The sequence below is a fragment of the Macrotis lagotis genome, chromosome X, assembly GCF_037893015.1.
Source record: "Macrotis lagotis isolate mMagLag1 chromosome X, bilby.v1.9.chrom.fasta, whole genome shotgun sequence".
NCBI classification, from domain to species: Eukaryota; Metazoa; Chordata; class Mammalia; order Peramelemorphia; family Peramelidae; genus Macrotis; species Macrotis lagotis.
The window spans coordinates 410,735,720-410,756,257 of record NC_133666.1 but is presented as its reverse complement, the minus strand read 5'-3'; the positions used below and the strand labels follow the sequence as shown (position 1 = coordinate 410,756,257).

General features: G+C 33.5%; 1 protein-coding gene across 1 annotated transcript in view; it reads right to left on the bottom strand.

Moving 5' to 3' along the window:
• The window catches only part of ARFGEF1 (ARF guanine nucleotide exchange factor 1), a 161,964-nt gene that overhangs the window by 65,811 nt on the left and 75,615 nt on the right, over positions 1-20,538 (bottom strand). The window contains exons 10-17 of the mRNA XM_074203275.1: positions 16,156-16,390; positions 7,662-7,761; positions 7,425-7,564; positions 7,206-7,314; positions 5,183-5,384; positions 2,371-2,482; positions 1,801-2,006; positions 1,634-1,718 (exon numbers count right to left, since the gene is read on the bottom strand). Of these exons, the coding sequence (XP_074059376.1) occupies positions 1,634-1,718; positions 1,801-2,006; positions 2,371-2,482; positions 5,183-5,384; positions 7,206-7,314; positions 7,425-7,564; positions 7,662-7,761; positions 16,156-16,390 (1,189 nt within the window). The remainder of the gene's footprint in view (positions 1-1,633; positions 1,719-1,800; positions 2,007-2,370; positions 2,483-5,182; positions 5,385-7,205; positions 7,315-7,424; positions 7,565-7,661; positions 7,762-16,155; positions 16,391-20,538) is intronic.

The following is a 20,538-nucleotide window of genomic DNA, read 5'->3' as shown; positions in this document are numbered from 1 at the left end:
CCTATCACAGTCTTTTCCACCACTCTACCCCTGAAAAAGAAGAATACTTTAGAAGACTGAAGACCATTTTGTCATTCTTTTCCCTACTACCAAGGACAAAAACTTTATTCACTGGAGGACCAGCCATTGGTGGTGATGAAGGGCTTCATGCCCAGAGAAGTGCTGGATTCTTAGACAACAGACTATTTCTAACACAGGAAACACTGGAAAAGCTTTAAAGCTTCATAAAATGTTTTGGAATCTGTTTTTGTTTGGCTGGAACTTGAAAACCCAAAATCATCTCCAACATAACAAAACACTGGAATAGAACTTTTCAGAGGACAAAAAAAAAATCTGTCATAAAACAGTCATTTCACTAGAAAGTTCACATCATGTCAAGAATTCAGATCAAATCCTCAAAGATGAACACATTTTCCAAGAACTACTATGTTTATAAGGATCAGAAAATTCACTCAGAGGAAAAAGCATGGGAAATGTGATGAGTTTGGTGGTAAAGGATTCATTCGAAGTTCAATGTTGGTTCCTAATCAAATAGTCTTCCAGGGGAGAAATCTTACAAATATAAAAATTTTAAGAAATTCTTCAGTTGCAACCTATTATGTTCAACACAGGGTTTATAAGGGAGATAAATGATACCAATTTAATGAGTATAGGAAAAGTTTGCATCAGATCTGGAATCTCTTCACCCAAGGGAGAAACTATATAAAAAGTGAAGATATAAAAGAGTCTTTAAGTCTCGGTACTTTAGGTACAACAAAGAAATCAAAAAAGAAGCAAAAAGATGCTATGCGGTGTTTAATATACTAGCTTACCTTATAAATAAAAATTAGACTATTTTCATAAAAAAATTCTAAAGAAATTCTTAAGAGAGAATTAATGCAAAGGCTATCTCATTCAAAGATACAAAAGAACCAAACACCCTAAGACTAAAAAAAATGCATATTTAAAGCAAATTGTTAAAAAAAAGAAATTAGAAATTAAAACCAAATAATCTTTGTTTCCACTAACATGTCCACTTTTGAAAATGAAATATAGCTACACCATTATCACTGTACTACCATCATTTTCATTATAAGAGGAAATAAATCACAGAATCACAATGTAGCAAAACTACCTTAAATTTCTATAGAATTTACTATTTTTAATGTTAAAGTACATTTATATGCAATGACAAGTGAGTGGCAGAAACAGAAAAACAAACTCACATGCCTTCATCTGCAATAAACAATTTGGAATAAAATTAAATTTGTACTTTTTTACAAACTATTTTTGAATCAATCATAAATGCTTAAATTCACTACAGATTTTTCTGAATGAGAAACCAAGGCTAAAGAGAACAACAAGGAAGGGGAAGGGGAAATTCATTTTAAAAACAAATTGCTCCAATTTGGACAAAATGTAAACAGTACAGAAGACAGCCATAAATTTTGTTATGTACTTATGGGTAAATTCCAGTTCTTATCCTCTGAACCAAAGATAAACTGGAATAGAACAGATCAGAATAAGAATTAAACAGAGTAGTGATTTAAGCAGCTGATTTATTAAATAAGTCAAAATTTCATAGGATCACATTCAAAACTCTTCTTTTACTCTAAAATAATTACTGGAAAACTAACTTAGAAAAACAATATACCTGTGGGCTATGAAGATCTGTTGTCAACATGATAATTGAGTAAGCCAAAACATAGGCAGTATCTGCACTAGCAAAAAGGGTTTGTCTGAAAAATAATGAAGAACCACATTACAAATTTTAGTTGATTTTATAATTTTATGTAATTATAAATCTATCATATTACTTACCCTTGGTTACATTCTAAGTATCTTGCAGCAAATTTTTCCATTAGCCGATCAATTTTCTGAGCCTCTCCTGGAAGACGAAATCCCTCCAAAAACATGCGGAGGGCTGAAACAAAGTCCTTTCCTGAAAAGTCATGTTGGTCCACATATGCATACATAACTTCTTTGTTAAATTTATCATTATCTCCCAGGAATTCACCCACCTGAGTCTAAAGCATAAACAAAAGCAGAAGTTGGCATACTAAAACCATGTGAATTTGCCATAGTTATTCCTAATATTTACATGCACGTTTAAAAGAAAAGAAAAACAAATTTCACAAACTATCATGGTCAAAGCATGAAAACACATGCTAATGATTTCTGTCAAAAACAAAGTTAACTGATATTCCAAAATATCCAGAGGAATATCTTGAGGTTAAAAAATCAAAATGATTAACTATATTAGGGTTACTTTGGATTACATATATATTTAACTGGAAAGGCTGGCATTTTAAACAGTCATAACATACCAAATAAAACTAATTTAAAACAAAGCTTTCTAGAACAAATCAGAATGAAGTGAAATGTTCTTACAGAATCTAATCGTTCCTCTTGATGTAAAAATTGGGCAATATCTTCAGGTGAAGTACCAAGCATCCCTTGCTCCTGCAAATATTGTATTCCTCTCTTTGGTTTCTTATTAAATCTGGATGATGTTAATAGTAATACAAACATTAAAAATAGAAAACCTCAAGTATACTCTGAAAAAATCTTAAGCTACAATAAATTACTTTTCTAAAGAAACTAAGCAACACAAGAACTAAGTCACAATATCCTGAAGAGATTATGAAAAAAGGGTAAAACCATCACTTGTACAAAAATATTTTTAGCAGCCCTGTTTGTTGTGGCAAATTGGAAATTAAGTGAATGTCCTTCAACTGGGGATGGCTTAACAAACTGTGGTATTTGTATGTCATGGAATACTATCTATTAGAAACCAGGAGGGATGGGAATTCAGGGAAGCCTGGAGGGATTTGCATGAACTGATGCTGAGTGAGATGAACAGAACCAGGAAAACATTATACACCCTAACAGCAACATGGGGGTGATGATCAACCCTGATGGACTTGCTCATTCCATCAGTGCAATGACTAGGGACAATTTTGGGCTGTCTGCAATGGAGAATATCATCTGCATCCAGAGAAAGAATTATGGACTTTGAACAAAAAACAAAGACTATTACCTGCAAATTAGGAAAAAACGCTGTTATCTTATTATGTGATTTTTACTATCTCATATTTTTATTTTTCTTCCTTAAGGATATGATTTCTCTGCCATCACATTCAACTGAGATCAATGTATAAGATGGAACCAATGTAAACACTAACAGAATGCCTTCTGTGGGGGGTGGAGGGGAGGGAAGCAAGAATGGGGATAAAATGGTAAAACTCAAAATAAATAAAATCTTTCTAAAAACAACAAATAAAAAAGAAATATAGGGGGACAGTTAGCCTTGGAATCAGGAGGACCTGAGTTCAAATCCAGTCTCAGATTTTTAATTAATTATCTAGCTGTGTGGCTTTGGGCAAGTCACTTAACCCCACTGCCTTGCCAAAAAGAAATTATAGGGAGTGGAATGAAAGTAGCATATATCATGATTTTAGAGGCAAAAGAGGTATAATATTAGATATTTTTATTAGCATTTTTAAATAATATTTTATTTTTCCCCAATTATATGTAAAAACAATTTTAACATTAGTTTTTTTTTTAAGTTTTGAGTTCTAAATTCTATCCTTCCCTATTTTTCTTCCTCTCTGCTATGGTGAGCAATCTGATATTGTTATACATACACAATCACTTAAAACATTTCCATATTGATCATTTTGTATGCCAGGGATTTTAAAGCAAGTCCAGTTTAACCTCTGGAATACCTTCCCCTCCTAACATAGACTTCCTTCCTTCATCCCCTAAATCATGAACAAATCTGGCTATAGTATTAACTGATCAAAAGAGTTTTAGTATACCATACCTTACTTGGAGCATTGATATTTTAGGATTTTATTTTAGGATTTAGGAAACAGCATTCTTACTTCTGACATTTTATCTCTAGACTTTAGAACTCCAGAGAGAATAGAAGGAAAAAAATTTCTGAAATCTCCAAGTTTTGAGCCCTAAGATTTTCCTAGAAGAGTAGGGATTAGGTCCTTAGTAAACTTTAGCTATGGTATCTCACATACTAACTAAAGGCCATAGATGAGGAAATCATCCTAGAATAATAGTCTCAAATTGTTCTATTAACCCACAAAGAATGGCAATTTAAAATTCTGGAAAGAGAAACATGTAGTTTTACAGTATGAAAATCTGTTCAATGATGAGTAAAAATAAAACCCTTGGAAAGTTCTGGGTTTATGCTACCTTCATAAAACCAGAAGGCAATAAAAATAAAATATCCCATTCCCTAAAAATAATTCTAAATTCTTCCCAGGAAAGAATTGAAATTATCTTCATTAAATAAAAATATGAGTTATTTTGGAGCCTGTAGTCAAAATCAATAAGTCGATTTTGAAATGAAAAAGTTTACTGTGAAGCAAAAGGCACATGGTAAACTGACAAAGTATGTGGCTGGAGAAGGCAGAGGTGTATGACAGAGTATTCTTGAAAAACAGAATAAACAAGAAAAAAAGGGGGTGGAAATCTGAAAAAACCTGGTATATGAGTTCAAGATGGAAGATATTGTAGAGAGATAGGAACAATACAGGCAAGAGAGAAGAGATAATGAGAAAGTCTATATTTCTTGACTGAAGTGGGAGCTGATCAAAAGATCAATACATTAAAAAATTTTAAACTAGAAATCAAAAGTTATAATTAGCACATGACCCAAATAGGGAAGACTCTTAATAACTATTTTTAGAAAGGGAGTAACACTAAGATTTAGAAGGCACTCTTACATACTTTAAAGTCTTTACCTATGTCACAGAAATATTTAACAAAGAATACCTTATTTCATCACACTAATTGAAATATGTGAAAATGCACTAATGTATATATACTGTATTAATGTTCATATTACTAAATGTATACTAATGTATAATGCACTAAAGCATAAACAGTTTGTATCCCAGAAATCATTCACATATAATTATGCATTGAAATCATATGTCTGTGTAGGATTGCAATGAGAAACAAGGTACCACTATGGTAGTCAGAGAAATAGCTCAAATCCAGGAGAGTAGTTTCCTTTTTACCACTCCTGGGGTGTTTAAGAAGAGGGAAGGTGAGATCATTCAGCAAACACGTACAGAAACTTAACCCCTTCAACTGAGGTACTTTGGTCTGTCCTTCTAAAAGACAATCGTCATATTTTCACATTAAACTGACATATTTTCATATTAAATTTGACACTTACAAATCTATCCCCTGTTCTATGATTTCCTTCTGCTGTTTGAGGACTTCAAATTGTTCTGGATTGTCAGTGCCAGACATCTGTGTACTGTAGCTGCCAATCCCTGAGGATGCAGTGGAATCCAGAGAATTTAAGCTTCCATATCTGTTAATCGTCTCAGAGTGTTTGGTTTCATTTGTCTCTTGCTCTGTGGGTTTTTCCTGTCCTACAAAAATGAATAGTAAAACAAAAAATTCTGACAAAAATATGCTATGAAAAACTTTGAACTATGTCACTATATTTCCAACATCTTAATCACATGAGTCACAGGACATGAAAGATAGAAAGAACCATTTAGAGATAAGCTAACCTCATATAAATGTGAAGTAATACAATTTGTTAACCAGATGGTTATCTGTTTCTTACAGCAGTAGATTGAGTTAAAAGTATTATTATCATCATATCATCATCATCATTATCATTATGTTATAATTACATGTCAAGTAATCATTTTTATAAAAATAGTTTCAAGGAAGAAATTACAAGATACCCCATTTGAGAATATACATATATGAAAGATAATATAAAAATTAAAAAATTGAAAATAGACAAATTATAGTATTATAAAAGCATTATTTGCCTTTCAAAAGCATTTTTTACAATTACTTAAAATATCAGACTTTCTTACTAACCCTAAATGAGGCATTTATTGTTAAGATATGCATACTTTTCATGAGCAAAATCTAAAGCACATTAATGCTCAATGGATCAATGCAGAAAATGCTTCTGCCTTTGGCTGTGTGTTGATATTCTCACCAAGGAAGGGGATGTCCTTTGAACTGATGGATTTGAACTGAACCTAGTTAATATTATTTACCACTAGAACTATTAATGGGGTGGGGAGGAGAGGATGGAAGGGGAAAAGGGGAGTCATAGATATGAACAACCTTAGAAAAGATTTTAGAGATAAATAGTCAATCCTTATATGAAGCTTGAATCTCCATACATGATTTCCCAAATGCTAGCGTCAAATCTGAACTACTCTAAAACTGAGCACCTGGAAATAAATTACACCATAACATTTTTAAACAGCTCTCTAATTACTTAGAAGTTCTTTCACATATTGAGCTGAAATCTAACTTTTTGTGGTTCTACCTATTGTTCCTAACCATGAGTTCCCAAGTAGCTGATCAAAATAAAACTAATTCCTCTTCCACAAGACATTCAGATATCTGTCCACTAACATGTCTTTGTAAATCTTTTCTTTTCTAGACCAGATTTTCTTAGTTCCTTCAAGTGACAGATTTAAGCAAATGATTTCTAGTACTTCAAAATTCTGCTCACTCTCTTCAACACAAAACTCCGGACTGTCAATATCCTCCCTTAACTGTGGTATCTAAAACAAAAGAGAGTATTCTCTAAACCATATAATTCTATTGGTACAGTCTATAACTTAATTACCTATTAGGCTGCCACATGGTATTGTAAGCATATAAAATCCATATTTTATATACTGTGATTTCTTAAAGAGGAGATATATCATTTCCCAGAAATTCTGGAGAAATTTCCCAGATATAAATCTTTTGATTCTTTGAAATCATTTGATTGTAAAAATCATTTTTAAATGCAATATCAACTTTTGCTAATGTCATATCATTCATACATTTTACACATATCAATGATGTGGAGTTTTTAATTTAAACGAAGTTAATTTGTTCACTCAAAGAAACACATTGCTGCTATGTTAGGTCATTGGAATGATGTAAAATGTCCAAAGTACTGCAATATTTTTTCTAAGCAATAAAAAAGTCTACATATTAATGAGTTAATCAAAGTATGAATCTCAGAGCAAATTAGGACAAATTAGTTAGAAGACATGTAATTTTTAAGTTAATGATTAGTTACCCAAAGAAATAATTAATGGAAGTATTTCTCTTAACAAGGTGAAAGATAGACATAATTTCACTGAAGGAACAATGGCAATTCCAACTACCCAGAAAATATTATTCAAAAAACAAAAAAAAAGTCATTTTAAATGTCACCTTACCAAGGGTTGTCTGAGAATTCGGGTTCACATACTGATCTTTACTCCATTCAACCATACACTTCAAAATTGACACTAAACATTCTAAACCCTTTTTCCTCAGGCTTAACTCCTATAAAAAATATACAAAAAAATTTCCTTAAGAAAAAGCAATTTTAAAAACAAAAAGACATTATTCCTTTCATGTAGTTAAAATTTGTAAACATTTTTCAAAATTCCTACCTGAACATTACTCATACCAAGTTCTTGACTGCCCCGTCCTTGGGCTATTTTTGAAAGATCATTAACTAATCTTTCAAATATATTTGCTGCATTTAAGTCACAGTCATAATTTACATAAATGTCTACTACACTCTGAGCATCTGAAAAAACACAACAGTATTAATTTTAACAGGAAAATCTCTAAACATATTAAATTAATTGCATATATTGGTAACATTTAAGAATTGTTTTTAATACCTGCACAAATCCTTGTTAGTGTCTGGATAACCATCCATTTGTGGTCAAATGAGCTGGTAGAGGTTTCCAATATATATAAGAAAATTTCTTTAAAAAATACCTGACAAATAAGACAAACACTTAAGAATGCATCATAGCTAGATAATTGAAATAAAGTAATTTCTTAAACACAATGTTTTTAATATTTACATTCTACATTCTAAATCTGAAATAAGCAGTACTGGATTAAGTACAACTCAAACGTAAAATAATCCCAGTCACACAACAGAAAAACCTGAATATCCACCATTTGATTTATATAGCTTCTATAACACATTTTAAAACAAAAAAAATAGAATCAACAGATCTTAAGCTACTACATTCCTCTTAAATACAGTTAACAAAGTAAGGAAATGAATGCAGAAAGATGGGGGATGCAAGGAGTGCACAACTTTAAAGCAGTTTTAAAATATTCAGAATAATCAATGAAAAAGCATTTATTAAGCACCTACCAGGTGCCAGACACTGTGCTAGGTGTTGAAAATATAAAGATAAAAATGAATCAGTCTCTGCCCTCAAGGAGCTTATAATCTAATGGAAGAAATAACGCATGCATATCCAAGTATATACATATATAGATACACACACACACACACACACACACACATAAATATATATATATATATATGTACATGTACACACACACTATTTATAAAGTAAATATAAGTTTAGGGGATCAAGAAAAGCTTCATATGAGCTGAGCTCTGAAGAAAGTTAGGGACACTAAGAAATGGAGGTGAGAAGCACCCAGGAATGGGGGGAACATCAAGGCATGGACACAGAAGAGGGAGTGTCATGTGTGAGGAACAGTAAAAAGTTCAATTTGACCTGGACTGCAGACAACATAATGCCAAACAGCATGTAATAAGCCTGGAAAGGAGGGTTAGAGCTAAGTTATGTTTTTTTTTTTTTAAGAAATATTTTATTTATTTTGAGGTTTAAAAAAAAATTTTTTTTTGTAAGACAATGGGGTTGAGTGGCTTGCCAAAGGACACACAGCCAGGTAATTATTAAGTGTCTGAGGCCACATTTGAACTCAGGTACTCCTGATTCCAGGCCGGTGCTCTATCCACTGTGCCACCTAGCTGCCCCCTATTTTGAGTTTTACAATTTTCCCCTAATCTTGCTTCCCTCACCCCCACCCCCCACAGAGGGTAGTCTCTACATTATTTCCATGGTATACATTGATCTAAGTTGAATGTGATGAGAGAGAAATCATATCCTTAAGGAAGAAAAAACAAAGTATAAGAGCAAAATTACATAAGATGACAGTTTTTTTTTCTAAGTTAAAGGTAATAGTCTTTGGTCTTTGTTTAAACTCCACAATTCTTTCTCTGGATACGAATGGTATTCTCCATCTCAGATAGCCCAAAATTGTGCCTGATTGTTGCATTGATGGAATGAGCAACTCCATAATCAACCATTAAGGTTCAACTCCCATGTTGATGTTAGGGTATACAATGTTCTTCTGGTTCTGCTCATCTCACTCAGCATCAGTTCATGAAAACCCTTCCAGGTTTCCCTGAATTCCCATTCCTCCTCGTCTCTCATTATAACAATAGTGTTCCATGACATACATATACCACAGTTTGTTAAGCCATTCCCCAATTGATGGATGTGCCCTCAGTTTCCATTTCTTTGCCACCACAAACAGGGCTGCTATGAATATTTTTGTACAAGTGATGTTTTTACCATTTTTCATAATCTCTTCAGGGTATAGACCCAGTAGTGATATTGCTGGTATGCACATTTTTGATGCCCTTTGGGTATAATTCCAAACTGCTCTCCAGAAAGGGTGGATGAGTTCATAGCTCCACCAACAATGTATTAGTGTCCCAGATTTCCTGCATCCCTTCCAACATTGATCACTGTCCTTTCTTATCATATTGGCCAGTCTGAGAGGTATGAGGTGTTAAACCAGAGATGCTTTAATTTGCATTTCTCTAATAAGCAATAATTTAGAGCAATTTTTTCATATGCCTATGGATCGCTTTGATTTCCTTATCTGTAAATTGCCTTTGCATATCCTTTGATCATTTGTCAATTGGGGAATGCCTTTTTTTTTTAAATTTGATTCAGTTCTCTGTATATTTTAAAAATGAGTCCTTTGTCAGAAATACTAGTTGTAAAAAATTGTTTCCCAATTTACTACATTTCTTTTGATCTTGGTTACAGTGGTTTTGTCTGTGCAAAAGCTTTTTAATTTAATGTAATTAAAATTATCTAGTTTGTTTTTAATAGTGTTCTCCATCTAGAGCTAAGTTTTCAAAGGGTTCAAAAGTCAGACAGAAGCTAGTATTTGATCCTACAAACAACAAGAGGCTACTGTGACTTGAGTAAGAGAGTTGGGTATTACAAATGTCACTTTGGCACCTGTACACAGAATGGATTAAAAAGAGACCTGTGGCAATGAGAAAAAATGGGAGGCTATTATAATTGACCAGGTGAGCAATGATGAGGGCTTGAACTAGGGTGGTAGCCAAATGTGTGAAGATAAAGAGAAATCTGTAAGAAACACATAGGAGATTTGGCAACTAAATGGATAGGCAGGATGAGGGAAAATGAGAAAGTCAGAATGTCAAGGATGTCTCAGAAGTTGCATAAAAATCAAACTAGATCCTAAAGAGCAATGAAAAGGCACTGGGTATGTATAGGTAGACTTAGAATATTATCAGAACTGTTTTAATTGCATGACATATAATGCATCAAGAACATATAATTAGAAAAAATGGTGAGATGATTATATAGAAAGAATAAAGGGGGCGGCTAGGTGGCACAGTGGATAAAGCACCGGCCTTGGAGTCAGGAGTACCTGGGTTCAAATCCGGTCTCAGACACTTAATAATTACCTAGCTGTGTGGCCTTAGGCAAGCCACTTAACCCCATTGCCTTGAAAAAAAAGTCTAAAGAACACTACTTTTCTAAAAAGTGACTATTTAGAAAAAGAAAAATAGTGATATTACAAAATGTCCCACAATTGATATATCAAACTCTCACTGCAATTAAATATAAAATTTTTTTAAAAAAATTAACCAATTTTCAATTTTATAAAATTATGGTTCTTGAAATTCAAAACTAATTGCAGACAACCTGACTGAGACTGGGATATATTTTTAAAATACAATATAATTCAAAGGATCAATCACTTCTAGGCAACTTCTTTAAATTATGAGACATTATCACACAACACAAATTTGAATAAATAACCAACACAATCTCCTTTAAGGTATGCACTATATCATTACTTTCTTTATACACCCAGTTCCTTGCAGAAGACCTTTGAAATTGTAGCTAATTAATAAATGTTTGATGAATTTTATATCACTGTTGCTTAATGAATACCAAAATGCACTAACTAGTAAAGAACTATTTTCCTGCAATAAAGTAGGCATCAAAATCAAATTTAAAAAGATTTGTGTTATTCAAGCCATCTAAAAATGAAACAGGCTTCCTGTGGAAGTAGTACATTTTCCCTCACATGATGTATAGGACAAATGCAGGTTTATTAGTGATATCATAAAGAAGACTCTTGGTTCAAACAGGTTGAACTAGATGGATATGATTTCTCAGATTCCTTCCAAATATGAGATTTTATGAAGTCACTTCTTATTTCTCTTTCATAAGTTCTGCTTTACCTACCTTTCAAGGGGTCATAGATTTTAGAGCTGAAGAAAACTTCTAACTTCTTCAATTTATAGATAAGGAAAATGAAGTCAAAGAGATTTTAACTACTTGTCAAAGAAACAGAAAAATAAAGTCAAGATTAAAGGATCCAAGTCAAGATTCATATTCCATTCCTACAACTTCAAATCCAGTACTCTTTCTACTTACACCATGCAAATTCAGATCTATTGTTTTTCTTAAAACAAAATAAAAAATGAGTTTCAGTAGGCTGATCTTTTAGGGGAAAGTATATTCATATCTATAATATCATCTAATCCATTTATAAGCCTTTGGAGACCACAAAAAAAACTATTTTGTAGTTAACAGTATTCAAATCGTTGTGACCCCATTTGGGGTTTTCCTGGCAAAGATACTGAAATGGTTTGCCATTTCCTTCTCCAGCTCATTTTATAGATGAGGAAACTGAGATGAACAGGGCTGAATTACTTGGCCAGGGTTACATAGTAAGCCTAAGAGGTTAATAAATCATACTCCATGTTGTAATTTAACAGTGATGAATATGATCAAGAGATCACTTAGCATTTTTCCTTATAAGTCTAAATTTCTTAAGATACAAATATAAACTATTTAATGTTAGGAAGTGACATATATCAAAAGAGGAAGAAGAAATACCTTAAAGCTAGATCTAAACCCATGATTAACAAGTTTCTCCCTGAGGGTAATTGTCCAAAGTGTTTTGAAGCAATGGAAATTAAATGAATTGTTCACGGTTACACAGCTAATAAATGTCTAAAGCTTAATTTGAATTCAGGTCCTGATCTAAGTGGTCTTTCAATCCTTACTCAAGGGTAAAATTTATAGTGACAGGAAAAGCCTTTGCTAGTCCTTCTAAGATTATTCAAACATGTGAAGGATCTCTGACTTGGTCCAAGTAGGGAACTGCATTCACCAAGCAAATCATAATCCATTTAGAATTGAAGTTCTGTAAAGTTGCCAAAGGCACAAAAAAATTAAGGGACTTACCCAGCTTGTTATTAGATGTGAAACTACGTATTTCTGACTCCAATTTACAGATTACATTGTATGTAAAATGATATACTAATCCTCACCAGTCTTTAGATTTTATCGGTTAAAGTATGCCTCAGCTCTAGGGGTCACTGAGGAATAAAAGGGGTCCAAATGAATGTATAGATTTCAACATAATCTTTAATTCAATAAACATGAAGTACCTGCTATATGCAAAGTTGTAGGGATAAAATAAAAAGATGCACTCTCTAAATGCAAGTAGCTCACATTCTGATGTTGAGATACAATAAATAGAGTTAAGTAAAATAAGATAAACTGAGGAAGGAGACACCACCAACGGGGGGGGCGGGGGGAGGTCATGAGAAGATTCTCAGAGGAGGTTGAACTTGATACTGAAAGGAAACCCAAAATTTTAAAGGCATGGAGTATATTCTGGGGAGGAGGAGATATATATTTCAACCATGAAAATAGCTTGTACAAAGGCATGGACAATGGAATTGTAGTTCCAACTTGGGAGAATGACTAGTTGGCCAGTTTGGCTTAGATGCAGAGTGTGAGTACTATGAATTAAGTCTGGAAATGTAGGTGGGTGCCAGATTGTGAAAAGCTTTAAATGCAAGACTTTTATTTTTATTCCATGAGCAACAGAAAAATCACTGAAAGTTTCTGAATAGTTTAGAGATGGTCAGAACTGAGCTATAGAAATATTGAGGATGAGGATGGACTGTTAAAGGGATAGACTGGAAGCAGGGAGAATAAAAAGAGTATTCTAAAAGTCAAGGTGAAAATGATGTGTAGCTGAACTAAGGGATTGGCCATTTGAGTTGAGAGTTGGGGAATGATGTTATGTAAATACATACATATATGTACATATTTAATCATATGAATGATTAAAATTAAAGATTTCTGAAATTCAAAATAGAAATGATAAAATACACACCTCAAAGATCAAATTAAAATAATTTACAACAAAAATAATTCTAAAGATCCAGAAATAAAGCTTATACCCGTTATAAAAATATCCAATATAAAATATTAATAATGAGCCTTAAAAAACAGTAATTGTTGCCAGTTTTGCTCATAGTTCCTTTTAATAGACATATCAGAAGCCTGCAAATTAACTAAAATAAAGACATTAGAAACAATTTCTCTGAAAATTTTCTGCCGAAAAGCCTAAAATATAATACACTACACTTGGAAAGTACTTATTCTATTTTCATATCCATGATATTTATAACTGAACTTTAACTTTTTTTCTCAATAAGAAATTTTTGCAAAATATGATGTGGGGGCGGCTAGGTGGTGCAGTGGATAGAGCACCGGTCCTGGAGTCAGGAGTAACTCAGTTCAAATCTGTCCTCAGACACCTAATAATTGCCTAGCTGTGTGGCCTTGGGCAAGCCACTTAACCCCATTGCCTTGAAAAAAACCTAAAAAAAAAAAAAAAAAATATGATGTGAATGCTTAATTAAGTGATCAACTGTTAGGCTGTAACTTGGGTCTGTTCAATTAAAAAAACACAGAATTTACATAAAATAAACAGAAAATATAACAAAAAAGTTATGCATGCACGTTGATAATGAATTTTATTTAATATTAGAGAAAAGATATTCCATCAGTGCAACAATCAGGGACAATTTTGGGCTATCTGTGATGAAGAATACCATCTATATCCAGAGAAAAGAATTGTGGAGTTTGAACAAAGACCAAAGACTACTACCTTCAATTAAAAAAAAAAAACATACCATTATCTTATTATGTAATTTTGCTATCTCTTATATTTTATTTTTTTTCCTTAAGGATATGATCTCTCTCAACACATTCAACTTAGATCAATGTATACCAAGGAAACAATGTAAAGACTAACAGAATGCCTTCTGGCGGGGGGGGGGGGGGGGTGGGGGGGGTGGGGGGGGTGGAGGAGGGAAGTGAGATTAGGGGAAAAATTGTAAAATTCAAAAATAAATAACTAAAAAGCTTTAAAATTTTTTTTGACTTTGAGACAAGTTGAGACAGCATGCCTCATGAGAAAACATACATATAAGTACTATACTTAGCTATGAGACAGCAACCTAAGTGATATTTCTAAAGCACAGGTGTAACCACGTCATTCTCCTGATAAACACAAGTAGCTTCCTATTTCCTCTAAGATCAAATAGAAACCCTTCTTTTTTGGCCTTGCAAGACCATCACAATTTGGTTCCAAACTACTTTACCAGGTTTATATACTTTACTCCTCTTGATTCACTTCAAAGATCAGCCAAACTGGCCACCGTTGCTATTTCTTAAACCCAAAACTCCTTGACCCCTCACTAATGCCTTTGCAAGATTGGCTCCCATGTATGCAATGCACCACACACTCCTATCTTCTTAAGAATACCTAAGTTCTTGCAAAGCTCAACCTGAGGACTGCTTTCTACATGAATCCATTCCTGATTTGCTCCCTGACAATTGCTAGGCTCTTCCTCCAGAATTACATTTGCATGCTAAAACATAAGCACTGTGAAGGCATGGTCTCTTTCCTTCTTGTGTTTGAATCTCCATAGTCTAGCATAGGCACAAAAAACATGTCTGTCAATTGAGTAAAAGACAAATAAACTAGAAGAAATTTGACTAAAGCAACCAAAGTTCTCTCTCAGAAAAATAAGATTAGTTCAAATGCTTGTTTTGTAAGTGCAAATTTGTTACAATGTCATTGACATATTGGGAAACAAACTGAGTATACATCCATATATGATGTGGTTTACTTCAGATTAGCCCCTTTCCACTGCTTCTCAATAACTCCCATGTTGCAACCTTTCTGATGCCCACCCTCCACAAGCCTTAAGATCTTTTTTCAAGGTAAAGTGGTTTATTTGTTGTATATCTCCTGATGCAAAGGGAGCTGTGGGCAGAGGAGAGCTATTTTATATATACATTTCTGCCTCCCCATCCCCATCTCCACCTAGGCTGTAGTCAGGATCCTTGTCTTTGAGTTGTAACTCTGCCATAGGAACTTGGCTGCAGGTCAAGTTGAAACCCAATGCTGTGAAATGCCACCATTATTTATTATATTTTTCTATTTCCTGTATATTTTAACATGAATAAAACCATGTTACTGGTTCCAATTTTTTTTAAATGTGTCAATGACAAAGTTCCTATGTATTGTTCCAACATCATTGTATCCATAGGCCTTGTGATTTTTACAGAGCAATCTTGTATAACTCAGTTAATTTTAGGAATACATAGATCATATTCTAGCAGTACTAACTGAATTTGGTTGCTAAGCCAAATTAAGAACTAGTACACTGGACATTATAACAGCAAAGCTGAAAATAAAAAATTATGAAAGATTTCCTGACAATTTACATTTTCATCTGTGAGTAAAATTTAAATGCGTCATTGATATTTTTACATGTATCTTATAAAAACTACGTGTGTTGAAGATAGGGAATAAGAAGAGAATAAGAACAGATGAGTGAAATTCAAACTAGTTTGGTAAACAATTTTTAAAATTACTAGGACAAGTAGCATAATTAAGATTTTTTCTGTTAGGATAAACAAACTTACCAAATAGTAGTTCAAAGCTGCGAAATGGCTTTAAGGACCAGTCATCTTGGTCATATTTATTATATTTATAATATATAAGCTAAGAAAAGTAACAATTAAAACATACAAAAATTTCTATCAATTATTCTATTTAAAAAATTAATAATGCTAAAAATAAGCATTATTCACTTTTTAAAGTGAATAATTCACTCTTAAGATGCAGTGTAACTATGTTATCATACAGTAAGTTTAACCAAGACTTAGCTGCAAAGCATACCTCAATCTGCATCTTCAGATGTGTCTTGAAGTTTGACAACAAGGTAAGAAATATAGAAAGAGAAAGCTCAAAAACTTCTGGAACAGATGAAACTCCATTTTTAGAGAGTGCAACACATAGATACTGCTTAATAGCATTAATGAACATCTCATTGGTCCTGAAAACAGGTCCTGCATTCTGTAGAATGGACAGTAGCAACTGCAATGAAAGGATCTTGGATCGCAATTCATGAGACCTGAAATGTAAAGCAAAATTGTACAATAGGTGACAAAACTGATCACAACTTTTTTTGCAATAGCTGTTGAATCAGAATGTTTTCTGCTTCCAGACAATTATACAAACTTTCAAAGAGAAAAAAAAAATTCAAATGTTAAGTGTTATTTTATCTAAAAAGAAAAGGATTTAAAGAAATATTCCTCTCAAATTAAAGCTTCTCTGAGATACCACTTCACACCTCTCAGACTAGCCAATATGACCAGAAAGGATAATGACAATTGTTGGAAGGGTCATGGGAAATCTGGGACACTTATCACATTGTTGGTGGAGCTGTGAACTCATCCAACCTTTCTGGAGAGAAATTTGGAACTATGCCCAAAGGGCAACAAAAATATGCATACCCTTTGACCCATCAATACCACTACTGGGTCTATACCCTGAAGAGATGATGAAAAAGGTTTTGTAAAAGCATCACTTGTACAAAAATATTCATAGTAGCCCTGTTTCTGGTGGCAAAGAATTGGAAATTAAGTAAATGTCCTTCAATTGGGGAATAGCTTAGTAAACTGTGGTATATGTATGTCATGGAACACTATTGTTCTATTAGAAACCAGGAGGGATGGTTGGAGCCTGGAGGGATTTGCATGAACTGATGCTGAATGAGATGAGGAGAACCAGAAAAACACTGTATACCCTAACAGCAATGTGGGGGTGATGATCAATCTTGAAGAACTTGCTCATTCCATCAGTGCAACAATCAGGGACAATTTGGGGCTGTCTGCAATGGAGAATACCATCTGTATCCAGAAAAAGAACCATGGAGTTTGAACAAAGTTCAAGGACTATTCCCTTTAATTTAGGGGGGAAAAAAACCTGATATCTTATTGTCTGATCTTGCTATCTCTTATACTTTATGTTTCTTCCTTAAGGATATGATTTCTCTCTCATCACACTCAATTTGGATCATTGTATACCATGGAAACAATGTAAAAACTGATAAACTGCCTTCTGTGGGGGGTAGGGTTAAAGGACGTAAGATTAGGGGAAAAATTGTAAAACTCAAAATAAATAAAATCTTTAAAACAAAAATGAAATATTCTTCTGAATAGTCTGAAAACATACAATAAAAACAATGTTTTGTCCTTCATTTTTGAAGAAGACCACGACCTTAGGGAAGTGATGCCAGGACAAGCACATGAATTGGATTTGAGTGAGGGGCTGCTGTGCTAAGTAACAAGACTCACTTTATCCTCTAGAGTCATCTGGGTCCAGGAACCAGATATGAATCAGGACAACTGGAGATGGGCCTGGATGTGGGGCAATCAGGGTAAAGTAACTCACTCAAGGTCACACAGCTAAGTAAGTGTCATAGCTTGGATTCAAACTCCTACCTTCCTGATTCCAAGGCTAGTGGTCTATTCACTGTACCATCTAGCCACTCTAAAATCAAATTACCTTTGAGTTTCTCAGGTTGAATATGACTTATTTTATTATGCAAAATACTTAAAACATTTTCTCTTTAGAAGATATTAATAAATCATAATCTTCATTCTCATTGGCCTTTGTAGAATTTTATACTTTTCTATTCATTTTGTCTTTAAATTTATCCATCTTTTGTCTGCTCTTACTCCTCTTCAAGACACTTTTAGACGAGGGATATGTCTTTGGTCTTCTTTTCCATCAATCTCTCCTCTACTCAATGTCATTGAGTTTAAGCTAGAAGGACCTAATATATATATATTTTTTCTTTTTAAGAAGGCGATTGTCTTAATAACTAAATGACTTAAATATTTACCTATAGGAACACAAATCTGTACCTTCTCTCTTAATCTCTCTTCTGCACTCCAAACCTTATCTCCAAATGCTTAGAAGGTATACCTTTCTAGATGTCTGGGCAGTCAGGCAAACTCAAATATTCCATATTTTGTCTGCCTTTAAAATCAAACACTATCACACAACTATTAATCAACCCTATCTTCAATCTTCAATGCCTGAGAGAAACCTTGGAGTTTTCCCTCAGTTTTCTCCTCTTTTTTTGCGGGGGGGGTGGGGGTGGGGTGGGGTGGTGGTGGTGGTGGTGGTGGTGGTGGTTTCCAAGACATTGAGGTTAAGTTACTTGCCCTAAGTCAATCCCTGAGATTTCTTACTCCTTCCCTTCTATATAATTTACAAGGTACAGAAGTTTTGTGTATAAAATAATTCTCATATATATCTTAGGAGTCACTCCATTTAACTAAGCCTTACTCATTTCATTTCTGAAATAAAAGACTTGAACATGACCTCTAAGGTCCTTTTTAGCTTTTAATTTATGATTTATTTATGATTCTATAATTTCAAACTCAAACTGTCAATGCCTATATATATAGGCGCTTATGGCCATCTACCTAGACTACTGGGGTAGGCACATAATTAGTATTTCTAGCTTCTGCTCTTTCCAAAATTGATTCTAACCATTATATTAATAGAAGAGTCATCATGCTTACACATTCATAGATTCATTCACAACTTATGGGACACTTAAACACCTTAACTTATTAAGATACATCATACTACCTTTTCACCTTTATGTGAAACACCTTCCTTCCATATAATTCATAATCCAAAAAAAAGACTCTTTGCTATTTATCATACACATCCTGCTACTGTCTTTTTTTTTTTTACTTTTTCCCATGCCTAATATTAATGCCTTATGGTTATTCTTTAAACTCTAACTCAAATAACATCTTTTTATAATCTTTTTTTTGGTCTGAGGTCTAAATAAAATATCTTCCCATAGAACTTGCAGAATACTTTGGTGATACCATATATTACATAATTGACTCTCATCATTTGTAATTTTGTATTCACAATCTCAATTTCTAAAATTTATCAAGCACCTTCTATAAAGTAAAGCTCTGTGCCAGGCAGTATAGATATAAATACAAACATGGGATAGTCCCAGGCCTAAAGGACACAGACCACTATACAATCTGTTCACACAATCACACAAGGCAATTTTATAAACAAATAACACTAACAATCAGAAAGATTAGGAAAGACTTTCTAAAGGAAACAATAATAAAGGTTTACAAGAGTCGCAGTATAGCATTATTCAAAGTAGGGCTTGTAAAGGCAGGATAAGTGACAAGACAGGGCAAAGGAAAATGTACAACTAAACTGGTACATAAAGGTATATTCCAGTTAGTGAGATTATAGATTTATCTTTTAGATATTTTTTTTTTGCAAGGCAATGAATGGGGTTAAGTGGCTTGCCCAAGGCCACACAGCTAGGTAATTATTAAATGTGTGAAGCCAGATTTGAACTCAAGTCCTCCTGTCCTCCTGACTCCAAGGCCAATGCTGTGCCACCTAGACGCCTCAATCTTTTACATATTCTTTAAAGTTTTTGCTTGAAATACACTCTCTCATTTGATGCTTCCCTGAGGTGGTTATTTCAAGTGGATTCCTATTTTACAGGTAAGACTCAGAGGTTAAAGAACATGTTTACTGTTACAAGGAGATTAATTTCCATGAAAGAATTCCAGTGCAAGTCTTCCTGACTCTGTAATCAGCACTATGCCACTATGCTATGAAGTCTACAAGAGATCGTTTAAATTTTGTTTTAATTAATAAGCATCAGCAATTCACTATACCATCCTTCTTCCCATTAGCAAAGAAACAAAAACAAACTCTCAAGTAAACAAAAAACATACCCTATAAGAGAGCTGTCCAAAATGCACCATGGTGCAATTTTATGTGGGCCCCCAGTGGGTTTACTAAATACTTTAGTAAACAAAGCCAAGCTACTGCAGAGCTCTCAATTAAAATAGCAAATCAAAATATATTGTCCATTGTTTCAATAAAAACTTTTAAAAGTAAGGTTGGGGGGCAGCTAGGGGTGCAGTAGTAGATAGAGTACTGGCCCTGGAATTAGTAGGTCCTGAGTTCAAATTCGACCTCAGACACCTAATTGGGCAAGTCACTGTTTTTTAAAAAAATTTATTTATTTTTGAAATTTACAATTTTCTCCCTTATCTTGCTTCCCTCCCCCCACCCCCCACAGAAGGCAGTCTGTTAGTTTTTACATTGTTTACATGCTATACACATTGTGATGAGAGAGAAATCATATCCTTTAGGAAAAGAAATAAAGTATAAGAGATAGCAAAATAACATAAGTTTTTTTTAATT